We start from the raw sequence: 25339 nt of genomic DNA on the forward strand, positions 1-25339 counted from the left end.
GCCTCTCTGCCTAAGGGTCAACTCCTCAAGGAGGCCTCCTAGATTTAACACACCCTGTTCAGAGCCTCCATCACAGCTTGGACCTAAACACTTGGTGTGACTCTTGTTTTTTCCATCTTGACCACTAGACTATGGGCTGAGGAGGTCAAGGAGGAACGAATCTTGCTCCTTGCCCTGTCCAGAGCCTAGAGCAGTGCTAAGGACACATTAGGCACTACACAGGTATTTGCAGAATGAATTAATGTACATATTAATATACATATGGGATTAATACATTTGGAAGCAGTGGTATCCCTGAGGCCACGCCCCACCTGGGTTTAACCCCTTCAGATAGGCTGTGGGATTGAGCAGAGAGGAGAGGGGCTGCTCAGTGCTCCCAGGAGTCCAGAGACGCACCTCCTTTGCAGGCACGACCCTCCCAGCCTAGGCGGGCGCCCGTTGCCATGGCGCCGGTCGCCTTGGCTGACTCCCCGAACCCGCAGCCGCACCGCCCTGTGTGCGCTCACAGCCCCGCCCCGCATTGCCCAGGCGCCAAGCACCCGGCCCCGGGCGCGCCCCCAGCGGAGGGCACAGAGCCAAGCCGCAGGCACGCGAGACGGTCGGAACGGAGCGATGGGGGCGTCGCGGGCCGCAACACGGAGGTCCAAGAGGCCACAGCCCGAGGCCGCGTCGCGCCCACGGCGCGTCGTCCACAGCACGCTGGTCTTCTACTGGAGGAAGGGGGAGCACCGCCACGGCCGACACAAGACTGGCTCGGGACGTGGAACGAGGCCCAAGGGCGAGGCTAGGACTCGGGGCTCGGGCGCCGAGCAAACCGCGACTCGGGCCTCCGGCGCGTCCCCCTCCCGCACTCCTGCATCTCCCGGGGCGCGGACCCGGGCCGCCAGCCCCGCCCCCGCGCCGGGCCCCGCCCCCGGGCCCAGCTCCGCGCCCGCGGCGCGCGTGCCCGGCTCCTGCGGCCGCGCCCTGGCGGCGGCGCGCGCGCTGGCCTGGAGGCCGACCTGGATGCCGGTGTGGAGGCCGCGCTGGCCCGGCAGGCACTGCGCGGGCGGCATGGCGGCGCCCAGCGAGCGCAGCCGTTTCGGCGCCGGGAGCCTCTTCTCTTTCCTGCCCGGCGGCGCGCGCTCCGAGGTGACAGACGACCTGGTGACGGACGCGCGCGGCCGCGGCGCGGGGCGGAGAGAAGCCGCTGCTTCGGCCCGGGCGCCATCCGCGGGGCCGGCGTCCGACCCTCCGGCCTCGGAGCTCGCCTCCCCGCGGCGGCCCTGCCGGGCCTGCGTGGACTTCAAGTCGTGGATGCGCACGCAGCAGAAGGTGCAAGCGCAGGGGGGCCCCCCACACCTTGTCCTTGGGCACCCTGGACAGGCTGCCCGTCCCCTCCCCGGGGGTCGGCGCTTCCTAACCGTGCCCCCAAGGTAGGCCCGGCCTTGCGGCTCTTGGCCTCGTGTGGGCTGGATCGGCCCCAGGATTTCTGTCTCCGGTCAATGGGTCTCCGTCTGGGGCGAAAAAAAAAGGGGAGTTTTGTAGGTTTCTGGTCGGGGAAAACCGAACTGATCCTTGGTCGGCCTCCTTCCACAGCGGGACAGCAAGTTTAGGGAGGATTGCCCTCAGGATCGCGAGGAACTGGGCCGCCACAGCTGGGCTGTCCTCCACACCCTGGCTGCCTACTACCCCGACCTGCCCACCCCAGAGCAGCAGCAGGATATGGCTCAGTTCATACATTTATTTTCCAAGTTTTACCCATGTGAAGAGTGTGCCGAAGACATAAGGAAAAGGTGAGTCGTGTCTGCAGGGTGCGCAGCATGGGTCCGGGGCCCCTGGCAGATGTCATAAAGGGGAGCCTAGAGAAGTAGAGGCCGAGATGGCAGCGGGTTGCCGAGAGCAGGGACCACCAACAGCGGAGGGATTCCAGAGCCATTGCCTTTCTCCTCAAAGGCCAGGCCTGGGGCTGCTGCTGGGGGCTGTTGCTTTTTGCAGCCACGGAGCTCACTCCCGGGGAGGGCTACTCTCATGAGATCCCTTGCTTAGCACTGATGGAGCCTCTGGCAGGTTTCTGGGGACGTGTGCCTAACTTCTGGAGCAGGGCCTTCAGTTTCAAGGCCTTGGGAACTCACCTGCTTTTGCTTCCAAGAGCCGCCTTTTTGGGGAACCCAAGAACTGTTGTTTGGCAGCCATAAGCATTTCTGGGCTGGCTGTGGGGGAAAGGGCAGCCCTTGCTGTTTAGAGCCTGGTCATTTATTTATGAGGTCTCTTACTGAGGTGGTATGGCAGGGCCAAAGAAGCAGACCTGGTTTTCAGGTAGGCCTTTATGCCAGCCCCGCCCTTCTACACACTGCCTGGGGCCAGGGACGCTGGGGTGAGGCCTCCTGATTGTTATGAGGTTGTAAAGTGGAGACCTTGTGTCTTAATGTCTTGCCCAGGGCTCTTGTCAGGGTTTGCCACGCGCCCTGCGTACCGGTTGGAGCAGGTCTAAGAGTCCACCGGGCCTTGAGGCTGGAGGGTCAGCCCCCTTCTGGGAATTCCTCAGAGCATGAGGGCACCCCAGGGTCTAGGCCCCAGCTCTCCTCCCTGGATTGAGCAGGCCAGGGGATGGTGGGGCAGGCACGCTGGGAGCACTGCCTGCCCCCTCCTGCACGTGCTCCCCCTCACGCAGGATATACAGGGACCAGCCAGACACGCGCACTCGGGTGAGCTTCACCCAGTGGCTCTGCCGTCTGCACAACGAGGTGAACCGCAAGCTGGGCAAGCCGGACTTCGACTGCTCACTGGTGGACGAGCGCTGGCGCGACGGCTGGAAGGACGGCTCCTGTGACTAGCCAGCGGCCAGAGCCTGGGGAGGCCCAGCCAGAGAGGGCGGGGCTTATTAAAGTGCCGTCACACACAGAGCCTGTGGTGTCTCCGTTGGGTGGTCCCCAGACCCTGCCCTTGGAACCCTCTCCCTCTGAGGCTCGGGGGAGAAGTGGAGGAGTCTGATGCGGTGGTGGCCTCCTCACGGGGGGCCCGCAGGGCTGCTGACGGGGGAGGCAGGGACAGCCCAGGACGTCCCTTCCCTTCAGGATTCGGCCTCCTGCTCACCCACCCCGCCGCCTGCTTCTCCACACAGGAAGCCCACAGGCCTGGCTGGGTACTGCCGTCTTGCCCCTCCAGGTCTGTCCTGTGTCTCCCCACCTTGTAGTGAGGGACAGTGGGGGATAGTGACTGTAGCCCCGGAGGCTGTGCACTGTTTGCACGTCAGGAAAGAGGCCTATGGGCCGAGCTCTGCTGCTCGCCTCCGGTCCGGCCTCTGGCCTTACAGGTTCCATGGAACTCGAGACCAAAATAAAATGCTGGAGAAGTGACCGAAGTCCTGGCTTCAGCGTGTTTTGTGCTGGGACTTGCAATAGCAGACAGGCCTGCTGCCTGCATCCCTCTGCGATCTGCTGCTTCCTTATCTGGGTTCTGGTTCCCCAGGAGAAGGGGGCTTTTCCAAGGCAAGGGTGGGCTAGGATATTTAGGAACAGGAGGCTGAGTTGCTGGAGCCGAGGGAGAAAGGATCAGAGGAGGGGAGATTGAATGACAGGGTCCTCAAGGCCCCAGTAAGGATGTGGTTCTAACACCCAGCTCTGACCAAACATGCATCATGGAGGATCTGGAGCAGAGGGACAGCAAGGTGTGACTTTAGCTGGAATGTGGCAGGGGTGGCCGAGAGTAGGGAGGATCAACACCTACTACGCAGCAGCTGAGAGGGAAGCTCGCCCCAGGGTGGGTGGGAGGCATCACTGGATTGAAGGTGGAGTCCAGGGTGACTATGGAGTGCTGGCCCAAGCCACTGGAAGAAGGCAGTTGCTCAGTGTGTCAGTGAGATGCAGAAGGCTATGAGTGGAGCAGGTTTGGGGGTGACCTGGACCCAGCTTTAGGGCCTTCCCAGATCCTCTCATCCACACCCATTCCCAGGGCTTGGCTCCCAGCTGGAATGGCTCAGCAACAGTGTGCCCCACCCCTGTGATCATAAAGCGCTGGTCACCTCTCCCTAGGGTGTCTCAGCCCCTAACTGGGCAAGAGCCAGCCTTTAGCACAGCCTCTCCTTAGCATCTTCACCACACTGGCCCTACAGGGGTACTGGCTTCCACAGGGGCTGCCCAGAGGAGCCAGGTGACACAAAGAAATAGGGGCAACTGGTGGAGAAGTCACTGCTCTTTGGTACACCGATGGACGCCCCCAGCACGGGGGCACCTGCATGCTGGGAGCCAGCGGGGCTGTGGTCAGCTCAGGACCACGCCTTCCATGTTGGCTCTCCCCTCTTCCCTGCCTCACTTCCATTCTTCCCTAACTCTGCCTTCTTCAAAGTTTCACCTCCCAATAAAACTCTTAACTTTGCAGTAGACTCTGATTTCCAGGCTAAGACAAGAGGGACTCAAGTTCAAGTGAAAGTCCTGGCTCAAGCTGTGAGCATGGAGACCAAGAGAGTGAGCACAGAGCAGGGAGAAGAGCCCCGGGACCAGACATGGGGACTCCTAAGCTCAAAGGTCACAGGAAGAATGAAAAAGAAAGGGCCCATGACGTAGGACGTAGGAGGAGAGGGTGACATCGGAAGTGTTCCCAGGAGGATGGGAAAAGGATGGCAGTGCCTGAATTGCCCCTGGGACTAAAAGGAGCAGTGACAGCTGGAGGGAAGAGGGTTCAGGAGTGGAAGGAAGTAGCAGGTTTAGGCACCGATGTAACGAATCAAGTAAAAGGGGAAATGAATGATGGATGAGACGGAACTGTTGCTGACAGGTGAAAGGTATGGGACTGGATATACAAAGCATCGAGTCAACCAGGTCACACCTTTCCCCAATGTCCTGGATAGAAACTGGCGTCATCTGTCCTGGCACGGTAGTGACCTGGGTTTCAATCCCGGCTCTTCACTTTCTGTGATCAAGGAACTAAACCAGTGTTTTTTTGTTTTTTTTTTTAAACTTGGTCACGTTGCATAGCTTACACGATCTTACCAGTTCCCTGACCAGGGATCAAACCCAGCCTTGGCAGAGAAAGTGTCGAGTCCTAACCACTGGACAGCCAGGAAACTCCCAGACTGGCTATTTACCATCTGAAGAAAGAGGGGGTAAAAGAGTCCCCTCCTCCACAGAGGGTGGTGGAACCCCAGACACTATCAGTGCTCAAGGACTGTGGACTTTGCTCAAATGTCCTGGGCAGAAACAAGCATCACCTGGGCCCCTGTCCAGCTCCCTGGAAGGACCATGAAGGAAGGGACCCTGTCCAACCCCAAGCTGGGTGATCTCTGGAAGAAACCCAGCAGGTGTTCAAGGGAGCCAGGCACCCGCTCTGCCAAACTCCCCCTCTCCAATGCTTCGCCCCAAACTGTCTGCCAAAAGTCAGTTGGGGAGACCCAGGAGTGTGGAGGGGGCTCAGTGGGCACCCTCCGCAGGACCAGATCCAGCCACAGGATAAGAGCAGAGACGCCCCACCTCCCACCCGGCCAGCCTCTGGGCTTTGCCTGCCTGGGTGGTGCCCTGAGGGCAGAAGTGCCCCACCCTGTTAGGGAGGCTAGAATCCTCTGAAGGAGAAGGGGGACTCAAGAAAGCTGGGTTCCCTTTCCCTGAGGGCTGGGGAGAGACGCTGGAACCCTGGGTTTGTTACCTCCTTGCATACTCAGCAAAGGCCCCTGTTCAGAGGAGCAGGGTCACAGCGGTCTGTCCATCCGCCTGGCTACCGCAAAGTCTGCGGGGCCTGCTGACTCCGGACTATTTGTGGGGTGGGGGCACTCGGCCCCTTGACCTTGCCTCCTGGTGGGGACCTGGCGGGTGGGGTGGTCCTGTGGTGCCAATCGGGGGTGGAAAGTGGGCGGGGCGGAGGGAGGTGAGGGCTCCAGCCCTGCGCGCGTGGACCAGGGTGGGGGCGCGGGCTCGGTGCCGCCCCGCGCGTCCCCGCCGCAGCGGGCGCGCTCTCCCGAAAGGCGGCGGCGGCGGCAGCAGCACTGGCCGCACCGGCAGCATCAGCACTCGCAGCATCCCCGGGCGGCCTCGGGCGGGGCCGGCCCGACGGATAGGCGGACAAAGGGCCCCGGGGGCGCGAGGCCCGCCCAGGCTGACCATGGAGGGAGGCTCGTTCGGCGCGGGACGCGCGGGGGCAGCCCTGGACCCTGTGAGCTTCGCGCGGCGGCCCCAGACCCTGCTGCGGGTCGCATCCTGGGTGAGTGGCCGACCCCAGCCCCCGCCCCGATACCCGCTCCCACCTCTCCTCGTCTCCCGCATCCCGAACACCTGCGCCTCGCCCCTGCCCTTCGCCCCTTCCCCATCCACGCCGGCCCTTCCCCCCCACCGGCCGCAGGTTAGGGTGACGTCACCGGGCTGGGTGCGCCCACCTGCCGGCGGGGGAGGGGCCGGCGGAGACAGCCGGGGACCTTGAGAGGTCACCACCCTCTGCACCCACCTCCCAGTTCTTCCTTAGGTCTAATTCAGTGCCCTTCCTCAGCCCTCGCTCCGTTTTTCCTGTGTTCACGCCTGGAAACGGGCACAGGGGTGGGGACGGGATTCGCGGAGGGCTTGGGCGCTCAGCCTCAGCACGAGGAGAGGCTACCGGAACCGAGAGAATCTGGCCGAGCCTCCCCCTTGCTTCTCCTGCGCGCACATCCTCCCGCCTCCTTCGAAGGGAACTGGCCCTTCTCAGGCCCCCCAGTTGCAACCGTGAGTTGGGGGTGGGGGTGCTTCGGGATTCCTCTGCGTGGGGCAGCTGGAAGGGGCTCTGCACTGGGAGGGCTTCCTGGAGGTGGTGTGGGAGGGGCAGATTTGGTGCAGCCTAGCCCGCTGGAGCAACCCTAGGCCCAGTGGCCTGCTCCTCCTTCCCATCCGTCCAGGCAGGAGACACGGAAGGTGGAATGCCAAGTTCTGGATTGTGCCCACCTGCTGGCAGCTGGTGCTGGCATCTACTCACCTGTCTTCCAGGAGGGTGGTGCTCAGGGTGGGGCAGGGGCCCTGGGGTGGAGTGACTCTGGTTAGACCAGATACTAGGGACCCTACGTTCTGGTTCCAGCTCTCACCCAACTGGTGGACCAATCTGGGGGTACATGTCCGTATCTTGCACTTTGGTTTCCCTCTTAGCCTCTAGGAGCTGGGGCAGGAAAGCAGAAAAATGAAGTAGAAATTCGAGGTCTTTTCTTTTTTAGAAACAGATGGCTGCCCAGGGCTCCTAGAGCAGCATCTGGTTTAAAAGGACTGTGGCTACAGTCCATGGGGTTGCAAAGAGTCAGACATGACTGAGGGACTAACTCTTAACACCACCTCCCTTGCCTTCCAGCCACAGGGCACTGAGGTCTGACTGAACCCCAGAACTCATGGATGGTACTGATGATTAATCCCAGACTGGAGTGCCCACAAAGTGCAGGATGCTGGGTGGGCATTATTTCTGACCCAACCGCCCCATGAGTCGTGCCTGCTACATTTGGCATGCTGGGAAACAAGACTGCACAGCTCGGGCATGCTGAAGGCAGGGTGCACAGAGGTCCTGGCTGACAGCTCTGTGCAGCCGTCCCTCTGCTGTGCGCCCCATGCCCCCTCTCTCCCCACTCCACATCTACTCTCCCAACCCTGCTGACTCAGGCCTGGGGGTCACAGTTCCTGTCCCCACGCTCTGGAGTGGGCCATGGGAGACACTTCGGGCTCCACAAGGTACAGAGGACACAGCTTGAATGCCAGCCCTGGCTCTTACCAACCATGTGACCCCTGGACAAGTCACTTCACCTGCTGGAGCCCCGAGCTCCCTATCTACAAAGCAGATAAGAACCATGGCACCTTCGCGGTTGTTTCGGAGAATTCCATGCGCTAATAAGGCATGTGGCCATTTTAAGCACAGTGCACAGTAGATCCTCACTAAAGGCTTTGTCTATAGTTGCTACACCTGAGGTAGGTATTAAGGGAGGGGTCCCTGAAGACATCCCTCCCCCCCCCAAAGAGATGGATCCTGGGCTTCAGGGGCCCGTCGGCGCTCACGGTGGGCAAGGAGACCTAAGGGGCACCGCAGAGCCCTGAGCGCCTCCCGCCGCCGCCCTCAGGTGTTCTCCATCGCTGTCTTCGGGCCCATCGTCAACGAGGGCTACGTGAACGCCGACAGCGGCCCAGAGCTACGCTGCATCTTCAACGGCAACGCGGGCGCCTGCCGCTTCGGAGTCGCGCTCGGCCTCGGGGCCTTTCTCGCCTGCGCCGGTTTCCTGCTGCTCGACGTGCGCTTCCAGCAGATCAGCAGCGTTCGCGACCGGCGCCGCGCAGTGCTGCTCGACTTGGGCTTCTCAGGTGGGCGGGGCCGGGGCGGGCCCGGGCGGGGCGGGGCCCGGCCGCGGCGCTTCCGGGTGGGCGGGATTGGGCGGGGCCAGGAACGCGGGTCTCAACGAGTGGGCGGGGACAGGCCCGGGGGCGGGGTCTCCTTCTTGCTCGGGCCCGGCGCCTGCGTGGGGCGCCCCCCGATCTGCCCGTCCGCCGTCCCGCAGGCCTCTGGTCCTTCTTGTGGTTCGTGGGCTTTTGTTTCCTCACCAACCAGTGGCAGCGCACGGCGCCCGGGCCGGGCACGGCGCAGGCGGGGGACGCGGCGCGAGCCGCCATCACCTTCAGCTTCTTCTCCATCCTCAGCTGGGTGAGTGCGGCCGGCTGGCGGCTAGGCTGGGGCTCCGGAAGGGTCCGGGCAGGGTCAGCCCTGGCTGACCCCGGACTCCCCCTCAGGTGGCGCTTACCGTGAAGGCCCTGCAGCGGTTCCGTCTGGGCACCGACATGTCGCTCTTTGCCACCGAGCAGCTGGGTGCTGGGGCGGGCCAGACCTACCCGGGGTACCCGGTGGGCAGCGGTGTGGAAGGCACGGAGACCTACCAGAGCCCGCCCTTCACCGAGACCCTGGACACCAGCCCCAAAGGGTACCAGGTCCCTGCCTACTAGAGGCCAGCAGGCCCAGACCAAGGCGCAAAGGCTGCCCCACCCATGCAGGGTCCAAGGCCTCCTGGGGCCTCCCTCAGGTCCTCCCGGTCCAGCAGCAGGGAGTGGATGCTGTGGGTCATCTGGGGCCAAGAGAAGGTGGCCTCCAGGGTGCCTGGGCTGTGCCCCCCAAGTTCCTCCGGTCCCATTAGTCCCCAGCTCAGGGCCAGAGGTCCTGAGGAGGGAGCATCATGGCCCTGGGCATGTGTCCTCCAGCCTCCAGTGGACCAGCCTGGCAGGGGGCCATTCCCCTCGTGAGCCAACCAGGGCTCACCTGCCCACTCCGGGGTCAGAGGTCCAGCTGCCCTCCATAGCCGGGTGCGGGAGCTGCCCTGGACTCGGGGTGCCTGGGGGAAGGGACACTGCCCTCACCCCGTGGCCCGGCAAGCGTGGCCAGTTCTCCACCCCCTGTCCCCGTGGATGTTGGTGGTCCTCGCTCTGCCCTGGTGTCTCACCCTGTGGGGCCCCCTGCTCTGCCTGGAGCCGCCCCCATTTCCTCTCACAGGCACACTAGAGTAGCCCGGCCCTGTGGATGTTGTGATTGTGGTCAAGTCTAAAGGTTTCACCTTGTAGTTCCTCACAAGCAGCCCCTCTGTCTGTGGCCCCAGCTCCAGCCCTTACCTGCCTCAGCCCAGGCCCCTGCTGGGGTGCGGGCAGCTCTGGCCAGGAGGGCACAATGTGGCTGTAGGCCTGAGCATTGGCTCTCTCGCAGCCTTTCAGTAAGACCTTGCCCCAGGGAGGCTCCGGACACTGGGTGCCTGCAGGACACGCCCCCCATGAGGAGAGGCCTCGAGGCTCCACCTGCCTACCATGCCCTGGAGATGGCCATTCCCTGCAAACCCTGTTACCTAGGCCTCCTCGACTAGTCCAACTCCCCACACTGCACCCCTCTTTAAGGCCCAGCCCGAGGTGTGTGGGGGGGTCCCTCTGCATAGCTGAGTACTCATGCATTGCTCAAAGCTGGCTTTTCACATTAAGTCAATACCAAATGCGGTTGCCACCTTCATTCTCACAGACAGATGCCTCCCTCAGGAGTTGCAGTTGAGTGACAACCCTGTACATTGTAGCATAGACCGATTATTTGTGGATATTTAAGTGAACATGTTTACAATTTTTGTATATATGGATCTCTCCCCTCCCTCTTCTGAAAGAACAATCAGTGATTGTGTATTTTCAGTGTCCCATGTTCCAACTGCAACTTCTTTACAATAAAGACTGTAAATGAGTTTACTGTGACCTTTCCACTCCTGTCCCTCCAGTACCAGAGATTGGGACCCAAGGAGCACCAGGGCCCCGATTCCAGAAGGGGGCCAGGAGGTAGAGACCAGGCTGATGCTCCTGTTCTGGAGAGTGCTAGGTAAACCCATCCAGATTTCTCCAGATGTCCCCTTCTTACCACCTCCTGTTCCCGAGACCCCTGCCCTGTATACCATGCAGTGTCCAGAGCCACGTTCCATGGCCAGCTCCCCTTCGGAGACATCCCCAGCTTGGTCTTGTTGACTTTTGAATTTGTCTTTTGGGAGTTTTATTTCAGTTACTTTTTCATTTCTTACTGGTTAACAACCTTCTAGTTGATTCAAGGAAGCAGGCAGGAGCTAGGGCTGGGGTTCTGGCTTGGCCATGTTCGAGCTTGGTCTCAACTTATACCCTTCCAGAGGAGAAGAGCAGCTCCCATGGTCAAAGGTGCAGTTCAGTTCAGTTCAGTCACTCAGTCATGTCCGATGCTTTGAGACCCCATAGACTGCAGCATACCAGGCCTCCCTGTCCATCTCCAACTCCCGGAGCTTACTGAAACTCATGTGCATCGAGTCGGTGATGCCATCCAACCATCTTTTTTTTTTTTTTTTTCCATCTAACCATCTCATCCTCTGTCATCCCCTTCTCCTCTCGCCTTCAGTCTTTCCCATCATCAGGGTCTTTTCCAGTGAGTCAGTTCTTCTCATCAGGTGGGCGAGTATTGGAACTTCAGCTTTAGCATCAGTCCTTCCAGTGAATATTCAGAACTGATTTCCTTTAGGATGGACTGTTTTGATCTCCTTGCAGTAGGTGTAGTACTTGCAGTTAGGTGTAGTAGTTGCTAAGGTGCAGTAGGTGTTAACATAAACTTGTGTTAAGAGCTGAGTGGTGCTTGTCATCAGGCTGTGTTGCCTGGTATTGTTATGGTCCTTGGTTCTTCTTTAAGAATCAGCATTTTTAGTATGAGTGAGATAGCCCATCTTCCAGGTTACTCTTTGAGGGTGCTGTCTTGTGCTCAGGTCTGCAGAGGGCATCAGCTATGAGGGGCTTCTTCCATGTGATAGGGAACACAGGTGGCCTCCTCGCAGCCCTGTGGAGAGTGAAGAGGGTGACGGCTTTGATTCCTAGCAGGCGCCAAAGCTCAGCCATCACCCAGAAACTTGCTCCAGTCTCACCATAGGTGGGTAGGCCCTCGGGTTCAGACAGGCAATGCCCACCCTCTTCTGCTTCTTTTAGAAAGATATCTCCATTTCTTCTCAAGTAAAGGATATTGCCTCATTTGGAGGTGGCTATGTGTTTAGATCTTGCTTCCTACTATTTATATGTGTTTGTGGCAGAATAGGGAGATTTCAGCACATGCCTGGTTCCTTTCCAAAATACTGGATCTGTTTCTAAATTGTTCCTGCCAGAGTTTACTTTAGAAGCTCTCTCAGTGGTCTGTGTGACTCCTGGGTTCTGGAAGGACAGGTTTACCGGGTACACAGTGTAGGTCAAGCATGGCTGGCTCTGCTCCTGGAGGGCTTGGGCGGTGCTTGACCTCCAAGACCCGGGCCCAGGGTCAGCTGCTTCTTCCTGTGAGCAGAGCCTAGCTGTCCCCCTCTCCCCATAGGCCCCCTACCCCCAGGCCACAGTACTCCCTGAGACCACCTGAGCTGTAGTGTCTGAACACTCTGAGTGGGGTGACCCCGGAAGGCAGAGAAGCTCAGAACACCAGCTATGTGCATTATTGCAAAATAAATTTATTTGAAGATAAACTGTCTTATAAAAGTTCATAGGCAATTGGAGATCCCAGATTCAGCTAGTCTCATAAAAAGATTCAACTTCAAGTAGCACAATTTTTTGTCTTTTAATCCTGAACGTTCTTTAGTCACGAAACAGCCAACTGTTTACACATCGCACTCAACATCTGACTCCAGCACCCATGGACCCTGGCTCAGGGACCGTGGTGCTGCAGCCTTTGGGCTCAGGGGCTCTGGGAAGGGGCCACCGTGGCCACCAGCCCTGACAGCACACACAGGTCCCAGCACCTGGCCCTTCCCTCCCCGGCGCCCTCCGGAGGCATGAGAACGTAAACCCAGAGCAGCCTGCTGCTGCGGCAGGGGTGTCTCTAGTTTCCAGGAGGAATCCAGAGGGATCACCCACGAGGGTGTGCCGGCAGGTTGCAGAGGGCCTTCCCGGTGATCCCCGGAGAGCCAGCCAGCTGAGGGGCCTGAGCAGGTGGCCTCACTGGCTGCCTGGGGGTGGGGACAGGGAGAAGGAAGGCTCGTGGGGGCGGTGGCTCCTGCCTGCGCTGGCGGGAGCTACATCAGAGCTACGTGAGGATCCTGGCGAGGGCCTGCAGGGAGGGGAAGTCATCGTCCCGGGCGGCGTGCAGCGCCTGGTGGCTGCCCACATCACCGTGCGCCAGCACCTGCTGGCAAGTGGGGCACACACAGCAGTCCAGGCCCACCTGCTGGGTGCTGGCCTGCCACGCGCTCTTCCTATTCTTCTTGGCCTTTGTGCCGGGAGGCTTCTCGCGGCCCCGGAAGTCCGTGTGCGCCAACAGCAGCTCCTGCTGCTTGGCCGTGTCGGGCAGCAGCACCAGTAGCTCGTTGAAGATCTTCTCGAAGTTCTCCCCCAGCAGGTCCCGGCAGCTCTTGTAATACTGGGCTGCGGAGATCACGCCCTGCCAGCCAGAGCAGACCCAGTCACGCCCAGCCCTGGCCTGGGCCCCAGTGGCCAGGCCGGCCCCCGCACCCCTGCCTGCCTGACCTGTCTGAACTCCCCCGAGTAGCTCTTGAATTTGCTGAAGCGGGCCTCGTCGCACTGTAGGAAGTCCCTGATGGACTGGATGAGCTGCAGGTTCCTCTCCCGGAAGTTCTCGGGGACCAGGTAGGCCCGGGGCACTGGCGTCGGCCTGGGTCTGAATTGGAAGGAAGTGGAGGCTTCCACCTTTGGGGATGCCCAAGCTGAAGGCACTCTCCCCCAGGGGCATGGGGTCAGGGGCCTGCCCACACTTACGCTTTCGTGGTGGTCGTAGTGCTGGGGACACAGGCCGGGTGGGGGCTAGACGGAAGGCTGGAGAAGCCGGGGGGTGGCTTGCTGACAGGGGGCGCCAGGCCCGGCGGAGGCGGAGTGCCCTTCAGGAGCACCACGGTATTGAAGCCTGCGGGGCGTGGGGTGCACGGAAAGGTCCCAGGACGTGACCTCACTGGTCAGGCACAAGCAGGCCCCGGTCCCCACTTTCCACACGCCACCCCTCCCGCTGGGGTCACGGTCAGGCTCTGGCCCCACTGCTCCTCCCCACAGCAGCCCCTCCCCACAGAGTGGGTCCAGGGCCCGCTGATGCTGACGACACCAAGGGCCGGCACGCATGTTGTGCTCCCTCATGGCAAATCTTGGCCTGAGTTAACTGCTTTGTCCTCATCTCAAGAGGCTGCCAGGACTGCCCCAACTTGCAGGAGGAAAGGTCACAGAGGAGCTATACGGCAGACGGCGGTCACAGGCTCACAGACCTGTAGCCTGCATCCAGATCTGGCTACCAGGCTCTGAGGCAGTGGGAAGGGCCTACACATGCCTGTCTGCCTGCCTGCGCCACCCTGGGCCTCACCCCACTACCCCAGCCCCTTCCCAGGGCCCCGTGGCAGGCCTGGGCCGGCACACCTACCTGGGGGTGGGGGCATCCTGGGTGGGCAAGGGCCACAGAGCGCCGGGAAGTCTTCCTGGGGCGTGGGGCAGGGGGGCGGCCCCAGGGGCCTTGGGAGCCCAGGGGGCTCCTTGGGGGTGCTCCGAGCTGGGGCCGGCCCCTCTGAGTGTCCATTGACGATGACGGCGGCGGGCCCCTCAGCTCTGCCTGGGGGCGCCGTGGGGGCCAGCTCGGCCCCAGGGGGCCCCTCTCTGTCAGGGGGCGGGGGCGACGCGGCACCCGACTTCTCGGAGCCCACCTTCTTCTTCTTGCCGGCCTTGGTGAAGGTCTGGGTGGCAGCCCCGGCCAGCAGGGAGGAGACAGCGACTGTCGTGGGCACGCTCCGCAGCTCCTGGGTTGTGAGGCCCGCACGGCCATCCTCCTCCGCCTCCTCCGCGGGCGATGGCCCGCCCTTTTTGCCCCCCTTTCCCCCCTTGCCAGACTTCCTGGGGGGCTGGCTCCCCCCGCTGGTGGACTGGGAGCCCGGGGCAGGATGCGCCACCTTCTTGCTGGCCCCGCTGTTCCAGGCAGAGATGAGGCTGGTGGGGGCACTGCTGGGCTTGGAGGCGGAGGGCACCAGGGCAGGGAAGTCTTCCTCCTGGAAGGTGGTCCTGCCCCTGGCAGACACAGAGTAAGCCAGCGCCAGCCCCACAGGGCCTGGGGCGGCTGCTGCGGAGCTCGAGGACAAGGCGGAGGCACAGAGACTGGGGAAGTCTTCATCCTTGAGCTTCGAAGTGGGGGGCGGGAGAGCGCTGTGCAGAAAGCGGACAGGGGTCAGCGGCCTGCAGGCTCTGGCCTGCCCCACCCCCCACCCGCGCAGGAGCCCTGGTGCCCGCACCCACCCTCCCCAACCCTCGGTAGCAGCCCCAAGCCCCACACGCGTGTACTTTGGGAGTGTGGCTCCTGCAGCCGGGCCAGTGGTGGAGAAGGTGTCCTGGTTCACAGGACCATTGGCGGAGGCTTCCTTGGGACCTACGAGACGCACGAGAACCCTTGTCAGGGCTAAGCAGTGTCGAGGGGGCAGGATCAGGCCTGGCGGGGTGACCAACTGGAGGGCACGTGGCTTCTCACCGGCCTTGTTGTCAGGAGCCTGCGTCCTGCCTGTCGGGCCAGGGTGGGCCTGCCTGCAGGGGAGCTGCTCACCTGGGCCCTCGCCCGGGGTCCGGGCCGGGCGCCGGGGACCACAGGCCTCCTCGGGACCCCGCAGCCCCGTCTCCTCCTTCTTGGGCCTGCCGCCCTCTTCCTGGTCCTCAGTCCTGTGTGTCTCCTGCTGCTGCTGCTGCTGCTGGGCGGCCACTGAGGCCCGGATGGCTGCTGCCACTTCTCGGTCCTCTTCTTCCCTGGGATGGGGAGGCCTTCAGGCTGGGCCAGGCCAGGACTACAGCAACGCGGCGTGAAGGACTGGGGAAGGGCCTCACTCTGGGAAGCCCAGACACCAGAGGCCGGCCTGCCAGCAGCCAGTGGAGGTGCCAGCCCGGCCTCCCCGGCCAGGTGAGGGTGCTGTGGGGGCAGCAGGACCACTGCCCCGCCAACCTCGGGCTCTGGCGCCAGGGAAATACCCAGCCCAGTTCTCTGGGGCAGCGCCTGGGCACTGCAGATGCCTCAGTCCAGCTGGCCGCGGGGGCAGCCCAGCCAGAGCATGTGCCCGCCACACCAGGGCCTCCTAGCACACCTGCACTGTATCCCTGTGACCAGGGCCCCTCACAGCCCAGTCTGCAGGGTTGTGGCATCCCTGATTAAATGAGAGGAGAAAGGAGAATGCCCCACTCAGGACACCGAGCGACCCTGTTGCCATGCCCAGGACACAGAGGCCAGAAGGCCCAGCTCCCTGACCCAGTGCCTGTCTCAGCCCAGCTGTCCGCACTGCCCCAGCCTCTGGTGGAGCCAGGGGACAGAGGTCCTGGCGGCTCGCAAATCCTCCCACCTCTTGTACCTCCAGCTTCCTCGGCGGCTCTGCTGGGCTCCGCGGCCGCTGGCCCGGCCCGTGCGGCCCTGGCGGTTGTACCTGTCCAGCTCCTCATAGTCCTCACCGCCAATGACCCCTGCAGCCAGCACACAGCCAGTCAGGCCCAAGCCGGACCCCGCGGAGGCCTCCCTGTGTACCACAGCGTGGATCCCAGGAGCAGGCACAGACGCCTCTCGGGGGTCACAGTGGCCCCGAGCCTCTACGCCCCACACCCCAGGTCAAGCAGGAACTGGGCTGGGAGAGGGGCCTGGGCCTCCTGGCCCTGCCATCCCATGAGGGACCCCCACACAGCAGGCGCTCAGTAATCCTCCTGACCCAAAGAAGAGGCCCAAGGACCCCCGCACAGCAGAGCTGAGGCCCTCTGGGAGCCAGGCGGCGTGAAGAGCTCCCACCCCCACGTGCTCATGGCCGTGTCCGTCGTCCCCACTGACGCTGAGGGGTTGCGTAGGGCCTGCATCTGAGCCCTGCAGGGAGCACAGGCAGTGGGGACTCCGCTCACCCTCGTTCCGGCGCGAGTGCCTGGGCGCGTAGCTGAACTGCAGGTCGATCTGGCGGTTCTGGCGGGCCTCGGCGCGGCTGCGGCTGTGGCAGGCCGTCCTGTGGGCCTTCAGGTCGATCTCCGTGCGGAAGGCGTGCGTGAACTGCTCGGTGCTGCAGCGGCCCTCCTCACACAGGAAGTGCTTCTCGCGGAAGTGCTCACGCAGGTACGCGTAGTCGCTGCGGGGGCCGGGCGTCAGCGGGGCCTGTGAGGGCCCACCCGGTCCCGGGGTCCCCATGCGCCTACGCCCACCTGTAGTAGTCCTGGGCCCCGTCCGCGTCGCAGAAGTGGCAGAAGTAGTGGTCACGACGCAGGTGCTTGAGGAGCTCGTCGTTGTCCAGGTAGCGCTCGTCACAGAACTTGCAGAGGGGGTGTCCGCGGTGCGAGGTGTCGTCGGGGTCCCCCTGCATGCGGTGCCGAGCCAGGTCCTTGCGCGAGTACCACTTCCGCTCGTGCGTGAAGATCTGCGGGGAAGGGGCGCTGGGCGCGGGCGAGCTCCCCAGCCTCCCACCCCTCCCGGCCCCACGGCGCAGAGGGCCTGATGTGGCCTCGGTGCCGCCCCGGGCCCAGCCGCGTGGTGGCCCGCGGGGTTAGGGGCGGCGGCGGGGCTCCGTGAGGTGGAAGACCTGGGAGGCGGCCTGGCGGGCTCACCTGCAGGTGCCTGAGGCAGAGCTTGCAGCAGAACAGCTCGTGCTGCTTCCGCATATGCTGCTCCAGGTCCCCAAAGAGGCTGAAGGGCGGCCGCTCGGGACAGCGGGGGCACTCGTGCTGCAGCAGCTGCCTGGGGAGACACCGGGCCAGCCCCCCCAGGACACTCAGCGCCACTGGCCCCAGGGAGCAGAAGGACCCCCCCCACCCCACAGACACCCTGGGAGTGAGCGCCAGGAGGGCAGGCGCCCCGACCGCTGCGTCAGACAGTGCCGGGCCTGGGCCCCGAGCCCAACAAGGCCCCAGGCCAGGAGACAGCCCCCCACCTGGAAGACGGGGGCTACCCCCAAGACGACCATACCCCTCATGGGGTTTTTCCTCTACAGGTGAAGAACCTGACTCACGCCAGCTCCGGTGCACCTCACAGAAGCCCGGAGTTCCCCCGCCACACCCCCCATTTCAGGAGAGCCCGCTGACAGGAACCAGCCGCCAGGCCCCGAGGGAGGCGAGGAGCACGGGCGGGGTGAGGTGCGTCCGTCCGTCCCGCCGCAGAGCACCCGCAGACCCGCAGGAGCCCAGCCGAGAAGTCCACTCTCACCTGTAGAGGGCAAACACCCTCCCGTCCATGAAGTAGATGTCATACTTCTTCTCGTGCTGCAGCTGGTGCAGAGGGATGGTGGCAAAGGCAGGGAGCGTCTTCCCGAAGACCACCTGAAACCAGAGCCAAAGGGGCCGCTGGGCAGGCCTCGGACTCGCACTGCAGGGCGCCTCCTGGGAGGCCAGGACAAAGACGCGCCAGTCGGCCTGGCCTCCAGGGGGCAGGACCCCACCCACCCCAGACAGACAGGCTGCCCCAGGGGCAGTGACGGATCAGACAGCTGGCCACCGGGGGCTCAATCACACGGGTGCTGAGCACAGGACAACAGGCCCAGGAGGAAGAAGAGACAGTCCAAGAAGCAGCCGAGGAAAGAGTGAGTGCCACCCGCCACACCGTATCAGGTGACCATGCATCAGGCCTGGCCACCCTCCACCCCCCATGAGGCTTCCGTGATGTCACGGGAGGGGGGCCCCCCCCAGGACTCAGTCATGGCCCCGGCTGTTCTTGGCCAGCTTCCTGCCCGTTAACTGGGTGGTCTGGGGACGCCACATGGCTCAGCTGGTGTGATGGACGTGAAAACTGCAGCCGGCCGCTTCTCAGGGTCTCCAGCGCTCGGTAAAGCTGCTGGGCCAGACCCTGACGCTGGACAAGGTCACCCCAGCCTGGCCCCCAGGGCCCTCCTGCAGGCGCAAGTCCCCCCTGAGCTGACAAGGGCCCTGCTCCCTGCAGGGCCCCCTGTCCTCCCCACCCTGCCCCTGCACCAAGACCACACAGGCCCATCTCCTCACTCGGCCACTTTCTGATCCGCCACTGCCCCCAGCCTGGAGCTGGCTACTCGCCTCAGCTCAGTGTCCAGGTCAGCACACCCAGGGGACATCCTCACCTCGGGAAAGGCCACATCAAGGTCACCCCTGTTATATTTAGGCCCAGCTACGGAGGATGTCTGAAGCCAGAAGAGCCATGAACTTGGGAGAGCGGAGGACTGGCTGGGGAGACGGAGTGGTTATGCCGGCCCCCACAGCAGGGTGGTTAAAACCAGTTCCCGGGGGCTCTGGCAGTTGGGGGGGAGATGGGGAGCTGAGCCTCCACTTCTGAGGACATGCCCCATTGTTCGGGGGCAACCAAGCCTTGCCCCCTCCTTCCTCCAAGGGAAGTGTCCCAGTCCAGCCATGCCCGACCTGGAGGACCAGGGGTGGGGGGATGACAGGCCCCGAAGGCCTTTCTTCCCGTCACCACGCTGGCAAGCCAGGCAGAGGGACGTGGGGGCTGCAGCCCCAGCTACACCAGGCCCACTCCTGTGGCCTGTCTTCACAGCGGAATCTCACTCTGCCTGCAAGGCTCACCCTATACCCTCTGCCCAGGGTCTCCTGACAGGTCCGGAAGGGACATGGGAAAGGCCTGGCTGCACACTGGCCTCTTCTCCTGGGATCTGTGCTCCAAGAGCAAGCCCACGCCCAGCCCTGCCCTCCCCCCACTCCCAGGGGTGCTTTTCCAGAACAGACCCCGTTCCTGCTCAGGGACAGGCGCCCGCAGGTGCAGGGCCCCAAACTGCTAAGGACCTGCTGGCGCTGCAGAACACGGGAGCCAACCTCCAGGATGCTGCACCCCCATGACCAGCCCTCGAAGGACACCCCAAAGCTGCCAAAGAGTCCCAGGCTGGCAGACAGCAGAGAAATGATATCCCTCCCCAAAAACACCAGTGAGGGGAGGCCCCTCCCCTCAGAGTTCCACTCCAATGCACCACAGGTGGAGTCTGTCCCTGGATGTGAGCACCCTCACTGGACTGGGTGACCATCAGCTTTGGGTGGGGGGTGGGGGGGTCTGTCCCTCTGGAGTAGTCTACTGGGACAGCCCAGGCTGGGCGCACCTGAGCCAGGCCAAAGGGGGCTGCTGGTGGGCTCAGGAAGGGACCGAAGCACAGAAGAGGCTTAGGAAAGGAACGTGGCCGTGGGCGCGCAGGCTCAGGCCATGTTCGTTTGAGAATGAGGCGAGCAGGCTGGCAGCTGGCAGGTGGGACGGGGCAAGGCTGACTGCCCCTCGCACACAGCCTGGGAGCAGGACGGGGCCCCCCAGCACTGGGCCAGACGACAGGCAGGAGCAGCCAGCGTCCCTGCCTCATGAGAGAGTGAGACGAGCGGATGGCTGCACAGGAGGAGGGTGTGATGGCTTGAGACCCGCCCCCCCACCCCGGGGATGGGAGCGGTCCCAGGACAGAGGTACAGGCCAGGTCTAGACACTTGAGGATGGGCCATCCTGGGCAGCCCGAGTGGGCCAGACAGTAAATGACCAAGCGCGAAAGGGTGCCCATGGGTAGGCCCCAAAAGGATCAGGCCCCAATGAGAGGAAGAGAGGGGCGAAAGCCCTCTCAGACTCCCCGACCAGGGGGGTGTCTGCCGGGGCCCTTGCTGCTCCCCACTCCCAGCGAGCACTCAGAGAGAGTGAGTGCAAAAGAGGGAAGTGTCCACCGTGACCAGGGTGAGAGCGGCTCCCTGGGGAGGAGGGGCCGGGACCACAGGGAGCACGACCAGAGTCAGCAGGTCCGGCCTCCCTCCCAAGTCCCGCCTATGAGATGGGGCAGAGGGGCTGCACCAAGCCATCTGCGGGGTCCCTCCTGGCTCAGACACACCCCACTTTGTACAGCAGCCCCGTCAAGCCTTTCCAACACCCCCGGGGATCAGGGCCAGGTGGAAAGCAAGACAAGACTTGTCTTTCAGAAGAACGTGGCCAGTGGGAGAGACAGGACCAGGCAAGAGGGGGCAGGACCCCGGGACCTGACATCAGTCTCAGTCAGCGGCCCCGTGCTGCCACTGCCCACAGCTGGGAAGGAGCCTCGGCCTCCACCATGAGCACCTGCTGGGCAATCTTGACTCATCTGGCTCCTCGTCTGAGCGGCAGCTGCAGGACTGTCCCCGGGGCCAGCCAAGGGAAGCGCCACGTGAAGATGCAGGAATTAAGCAAAAAGAGCTGGCCTGTCCCACAAAGCATCTTGGCGTGCTTTCCTCCCAATTTTTTAGAGGCTTAGTCCCATAGAGGAGGTAGAGGAGAGGCAGGGTTCAGAAGTTTCTGAGCAGGCATGGGACACAGGATGAGTTCAGAAGACAGTGCAGGACTCAGCCAGGGGACAGGATGGGGGTGGGGTGGGGTGGATTCCAAGTCCAAGCATGGGAGGAGGCCGGATGAACAGAGAGGAGCATCATCTTCCCAAACTGCCCAGAACCTCCACCTGCTGCCAAGCAACTCGGAGCAGGCCTGGTAGGAAGGTGGCTCGGCCGGAGCACCTGATGCCAAACCACACCCCAGTCAAACCAGTTGACAGCTCATGTCCACGCCCCCTTGCCACAGAGCACTTGAAGGGTGTGGGACCCACAAGGAACGAGAGAGGCCAGATGCTAGCTATGAGAGCCGTATATAGGTGTCTGCTTACTTCCTCCTCACTCCAGTATTCTCGCCTGGAGAATCCCATGAACAGAGGAGCCTGGCGGGCTACAGTCCATGGGGTCTCACAGATTTGGACCCAACTGAGTGACTAACACTTTACTTTCTCAATGAGACGTGCAATGTCCGGGGCTGGAGACTCCGCTGCGCCTGCCTGCCTACCTGCCTGACACCCAGGAAGCTACACGTGTGCTGGGAAACCTGGGCATTCAAGAGTTACGTCAAGTCACGCAAGCCTGGCCTGCAAGGCAGGCTCTGGCATAGCTGGGAGGAGCTTTCTGACTAAGACACAGACAGACCCACGGTTTCACTGACTGCTCCTGCATCCCAGACCTCTCCTAGGTCCAAGTCTGTCCCACTCCACCCCATCACAGACTGACAGCATCTCCCAATGTCTTCTTCAGGTAGGGTACAGGATATGTGCCCACAGAGCTCATGGGATTACAGCATTTGCTTGGCTCCTTTAATATAAAAGTCTACTTTAAAAAAAAAAAAAGGAAAAAAGGATGTCGTTTCTGCGTCACTTGTAGGAAGAAAAAAGTCAGATTCCCTGACAGGTATCATCAGCCCAAGTTTTCCATTCACATACCCAGGAGAGTGTCACAATTCTAGAAGCAAACAAATTTCAAAGCATAGCAAACCCAGGGAGTTCCAGCTAAGTGCCCCCAGCCAGCAGCTGGCATTTCGAGGAGGGTTGGGTTGCGGGGGTGTGGAATGATGCCCTCTGACCTCACCGGGACTTCCAAGTGTGGACAGTCAGAAACTCCCGCCCCTCCACTCGGGAGCCGAGCCCCCCACAGCTGAAACTGGCAAGGAGGATGAAAGCTTCCAACACTTTTATCCCCACCCACCAGGCACCCTGAAGAGACCTCAGTGGTTTCGCTTTCCCCTTGGGTGGCAGGTCTGAGTACAACAGTCACTTAATAGATGAAAACGCCAGTCTCAGAAGGAGTTCCCTCCGCGTCACCCAGAGAGGCCCAGACAAACGGCTGGGCTGGAAACGCCCAGACTGATCCTCTGCTCCCGGGACAGGTCGCCTCTGAAGGTGTCCAGCTTTCCCTGCTGCCTTCACCGGGATGGAGACCCCTGAGGAATAAAGCCCCAAAGCCGAACGAGTCGGGGAGCGCCGGCTCTGACCGTGCCCCTTCCGGCGGCCTGGCAGGAGTCCTAGGGGTCAGCAGGAAAGCCCGCAAGCTCCGGGCCCACAGGGACCGTGGCCACCGCCTGCCTCCCGCCCCCAGACGGCCCACAGCTGGCCCAACGATGAGGACCTCGCCCCAGGCGGCGGCGCCGGGCCTCCCGATTGGAAGCCGGCGCCAACCAGGCCTGTGACCGGACACCAGGAAGGCAAAGTCCCCTTCCGGCCGCCGGGCGCCCCGCCGTCCCGCCGGGCCGCGCCCGCCCGGGAGTCCCGACACGCGACCCGCCGGCGCGGCTCACCTGGCGCAGCTCCTCGCGACACACGGCGCAGTACCGCTGCTCGCACAGCACCCGCATCTTGGTGGAGCAGCGGTAGCACACCGGGTGGTCGCAGCGGCCCAGCGCCGTGGCCTCCAGGTCCCCGCAGCACAGTACGCAACTCCCGCCGCCCCGCTCGGGTGCTGCTGCCGCCGCCGCCGCCTCCTGGGCCGCGTGCCGCCCCTCCGGGCCCGCCGCCGCAGCCGCCGCCATGGTCCGGGATCCGGCCCCCTCCCGGCCGGCGCGGTGCGGCACCGCACGGCCTGGCTCCCGGCGGGCCCGCCCCTTCCGGGGGCGACGTCACCGCCCCGCCCAGCAACGGGCCCGCCCGGCGGAAGTGCGTGCGCGACTTCCGCCTCAGCGAGGTGCGGGCTAGAGCGGCGACTGCGCCCCCGGCGCTTTAGGCGGAGGCGACCGATTTGGACGCCTGCCGCCGTCCCCGCGCCAGGCTGAGGACATCCGGCTTCTCTCCGCCTAGGCATCTGTCCTGGGCCCGCCGACTCCTCTCGAAGCAACGTATGACCCAAATATTGATGGGTCATACTTAATACTAAAATGCTATTCATGGTTCCTCTGAAATTTAACTGAAAGCCCTGTATTTTTATTTGCTAAATATCGCGTGTGTCATCGGGCACAGGCTCTCGCACACACAAACACAATCCCTATTGGAAAAGACAACACGTGGTGATAGCAGTCTCCGAGCCAGGGGTGGACACCCCCAGTCCCAACCTCTTCATGGGCAAGTTGACCTCACCCAGCTGAGCGTGGGGGCTTGAGGCAGAGAAATAGCAGGACGGGTTTGCACATTGAGGGTAGTGAATCCAGGGGCTTTGAGTCTCTGCAGTCTGTTCGGGGGCCTCCTCCCTACGCTTGGGGTTAGGCACACTCAGGACCTCTCTTCTGCCGTTAAGGGAGGTTGGTTCAGAGCTGAACCCTTCTAGAAAAGAGGCAGTGTGTTGTGGGAGGATGCGCTTTTACTGTAGAAGCAGAAATGGGCTGGAAACTCCAACTAGGTATTTGCTGGTGACCTTGGTCAACTTGCTGAGCCTTTAGCTTCCTCGTTTGCAAAACAAGGATCATCATGCCAATGGTGGTGGATTGGCCATGTGCAGGTGTCGTCTCACCCTCATAAAATCCCACTAAAAGGACAGCAAAAGAGTAAAAGATTTTTTCCATGAGCACAAAGAGGAAGGGAGCAAGCAGTGAGTGAAAGATGTAAGCAAATTGTGAAATGACAGAGAGCGGGTGGAGGGTGACTGCTTTTCATTTTACAAAGCATCCTTAAGACCCGTGGGGGAACCCCACAGAGCAGTTCACTGAAGGTGGGATTGAAAAAAGAGTGCATGGAAGTTGGTTCATTGACTGGGCGCCTGGGCCTTCCCCGTATCCATCCAGTCCTCCTCCCACTCACTGTCGGCAGGAAACTGGAGGATCGTTCACTAAGGAAACGCACCACCTCAGAAAGATCTTCATACCCCGTTAGGGACTGAAAGGCTATTCTGGTGCCCAGCTGCCCTGCAATGAAGGTTACGTCTCAGCAAGCCACACCCCTCCAAAAGGAGCCAGTCTGTCAGGGTCTGACTGGCAGCCAGCGATCTGCAGACTCAGGAGGAAAGCCTGCGGTGTGAGATACAGGGACAAAAACAAGCAGACCCAGAGAGCAGAAGGAAACTTTAGTGTGTGTGTGTGTGGGGGGGGGGGAATATATATATATATGTATATATATATATATGTATATATAAACCTTTAGGGTCCTTTGGACAGCAAGGAGATCAAACCAGTCAATTCTAAAGGAAATCAACCCTGAATACTCATTGGAAAGACTGATGCTGAAGCTGACGCTCCAGTATTTTGGCCAGCTGAAGTGTGGCCAATTTGAAAGTGTCAGTTCTTTGGCGCTCAGCCTTTTTTTTTGGTTTCCTATTACTGCTGTAAAAAATTACCACAAACACAGTGACTTAAAACAATGCAGATTTATTATATTACAGTTCTGGATTTCAGGAATTCAAAATGAGTCTCATTGGGATAAAACCAAGGTGCAGGCAGGCTGCATTCCTGTTTCCTTGACTTTTCCAGTTTCCAGTGGGCTGCCTGCTTTCCATGCTCCTGGCCCTTCCTCCTTCCACAAATTGCATCGTTCCAGCCTCTGTTTTCATTGTCACCTCTCCTCTGACTGCCTCCCTCCTCCACACTTGGGAACCCTTGAGATTACATTGGGCTCACCTGGATAAATCAGGGTGCTTTGCTTATATTGGGTTGGTCAAAAATTTCATTCAAGTTTTTCCATAACATCTTATGGGGAAAACCCACAGGAACTTTTTTGCAAACCCAATATGAAGTTCAGTTGATTAGCATCCTCAATTTTATCTACAACTTGAATTCTGCCTTACCATGTAAATAGTCACAGCCTCCAGGCATTAGGGCACAGACATCTTTGTGGAAGAGCTCTTTTGCTGCCTACACAGTCACAGATGCTGCTCCCCATCCTTCGGGGCTCAGGACAGCTTCACAAATGTCAACTATGCTGAGGTTGAGAAAATGCTGATGAATTCTGCTGGGGACTTCTGTCTAGGAGTAAAGGGAGCCCCCTGGTGGTGGTGGTTTAGTCGCTCAGTCGTGTCCGACTCTTGTGACCCCATGGACTGTAGCCCACCAGGCCCCTTTGCCCATGGGATTTCCCAGGCAAGAATACTAGGGTGGGTTGCCAGTTCCTTCTCCAGGGGATCTTCCTGACCCAGGGACTAAACCCAGGTATCCTGCATTGCAGGCAGATTCTTTACCAACTGATTCACTAGGGAAGCCCGGAAGGAGTGCCCTAAGGTACTGAAATCTTTTCTATCTTGATCTGGGCTCTGGGCAC

The 25339-nt window shown here is 61.5% G+C and overlaps 3 protein-coding genes across 9 annotated transcripts; 2 read left to right on the forward strand and 1 right to left on the reverse strand.

Annotated features, from left to right (window-relative positions):
- The first annotated feature begins 984 nt into the window (after positions 1 to 984).
- GFER (growth factor, augmenter of liver regeneration) lies at positions 985 to 3343 on the forward strand. The gene is made up of 3 exons (XM_061153928.1): positions 985 to 1314; positions 1579 to 1775; positions 2654 to 3343. The coding sequence occupies exons 1-3, from the start codon at positions 1006 to 1008 to the stop codon at positions 2814 to 2816; spliced, it is 669 nt and encodes a 222-aa protein (XP_061009911.1). The 5' UTR covers positions 985 to 1005; the 3' UTR covers positions 2817 to 3343.
- A 2614-nt stretch (positions 3344 to 5957) lies between these two features.
- SYNGR3 (synaptogyrin 3) lies at positions 5958 to 17574 on the forward strand. 3 transcript variants are annotated; one of them, XM_061152551.1, is made up of 5 exons: positions 6535 to 6665; positions 7276 to 7319; positions 8030 to 8267; positions 8462 to 8604; positions 8691 to 10146. In XM_061152551.1, exons 2-5 carry the CDS (start codon positions 7317 to 7319, stop codon positions 8898 to 8900), a joined length of 594 nt encoding a protein of 197 aa, XP_061008534.1. In that variant the 5' UTR covers positions 6535 to 6665; positions 7276 to 7316; the 3' UTR covers positions 8901 to 10146. The 3 variants fall into 3 exon arrangements, with proteins under 3 accessions (XP_061008535.1, XP_061008533.1, XP_061008534.1); XM_061152552.1 differs by lacking the exons at positions 6535 to 6665; positions 7276 to 7319; positions 8691 to 10146 and adding exons at positions 5958 to 6171; positions 17375 to 17574; XM_061152550.1 differs by lacking the exons at positions 6535 to 6665; positions 7276 to 7319 and adding an exon at positions 5958 to 6171.
- Positions 10136 to 22704, reverse strand: ZNF598 (zinc finger protein 598, E3 ubiquitin ligase). Of its 5 annotated transcripts, none has more exons than XM_061152548.1 (13): positions 22462 to 22704; positions 17587 to 17699; positions 16992 to 17121; positions 16593 to 16804; positions 16302 to 16519; positions 15761 to 15878; positions 14908 to 15176; positions 14724 to 14808; positions 13819 to 14588; positions 13173 to 13317; positions 12924 to 13074; positions 12622 to 12837; positions 10136 to 11262 (listed from the first exon to the last, which is right to left on the reverse strand). In XM_061152548.1, exons 1-13 carry the CDS (start codon positions 22690 to 22692, stop codon positions 11206 to 11208), a joined length of 2715 nt encoding a protein of 904 aa, XP_061008531.1. In that variant the 5' UTR covers positions 22693 to 22704; the 3' UTR covers positions 10136 to 11205. The 5 variants fall into 5 exon arrangements, with proteins under 5 accessions (XP_061008531.1, XP_061008532.1, XP_061008529.1 ...); XM_061152549.1 differs by lacking the exon at positions 10136 to 11262 and adding an exon at positions 21891 to 22107 and having other exon boundaries at positions 11892 to 12837; positions 22462 to 22598; XM_061152546.1 differs by lacking the exon at positions 10136 to 11262 and having other exon boundaries at positions 11892 to 12837; positions 15770 to 15878.
- Between the last annotated feature and the right edge of the window lie 2635 nt (positions 22705 to 25339).

This window comes from Dama dama, chromosome 10 (assembly GCF_033118175.1).
Source record: "Dama dama isolate Ldn47 chromosome 10, ASM3311817v1, whole genome shotgun sequence".
NCBI lineage: Eukaryota > Metazoa > Chordata > Mammalia > Artiodactyla > Cervidae > Dama > Dama dama.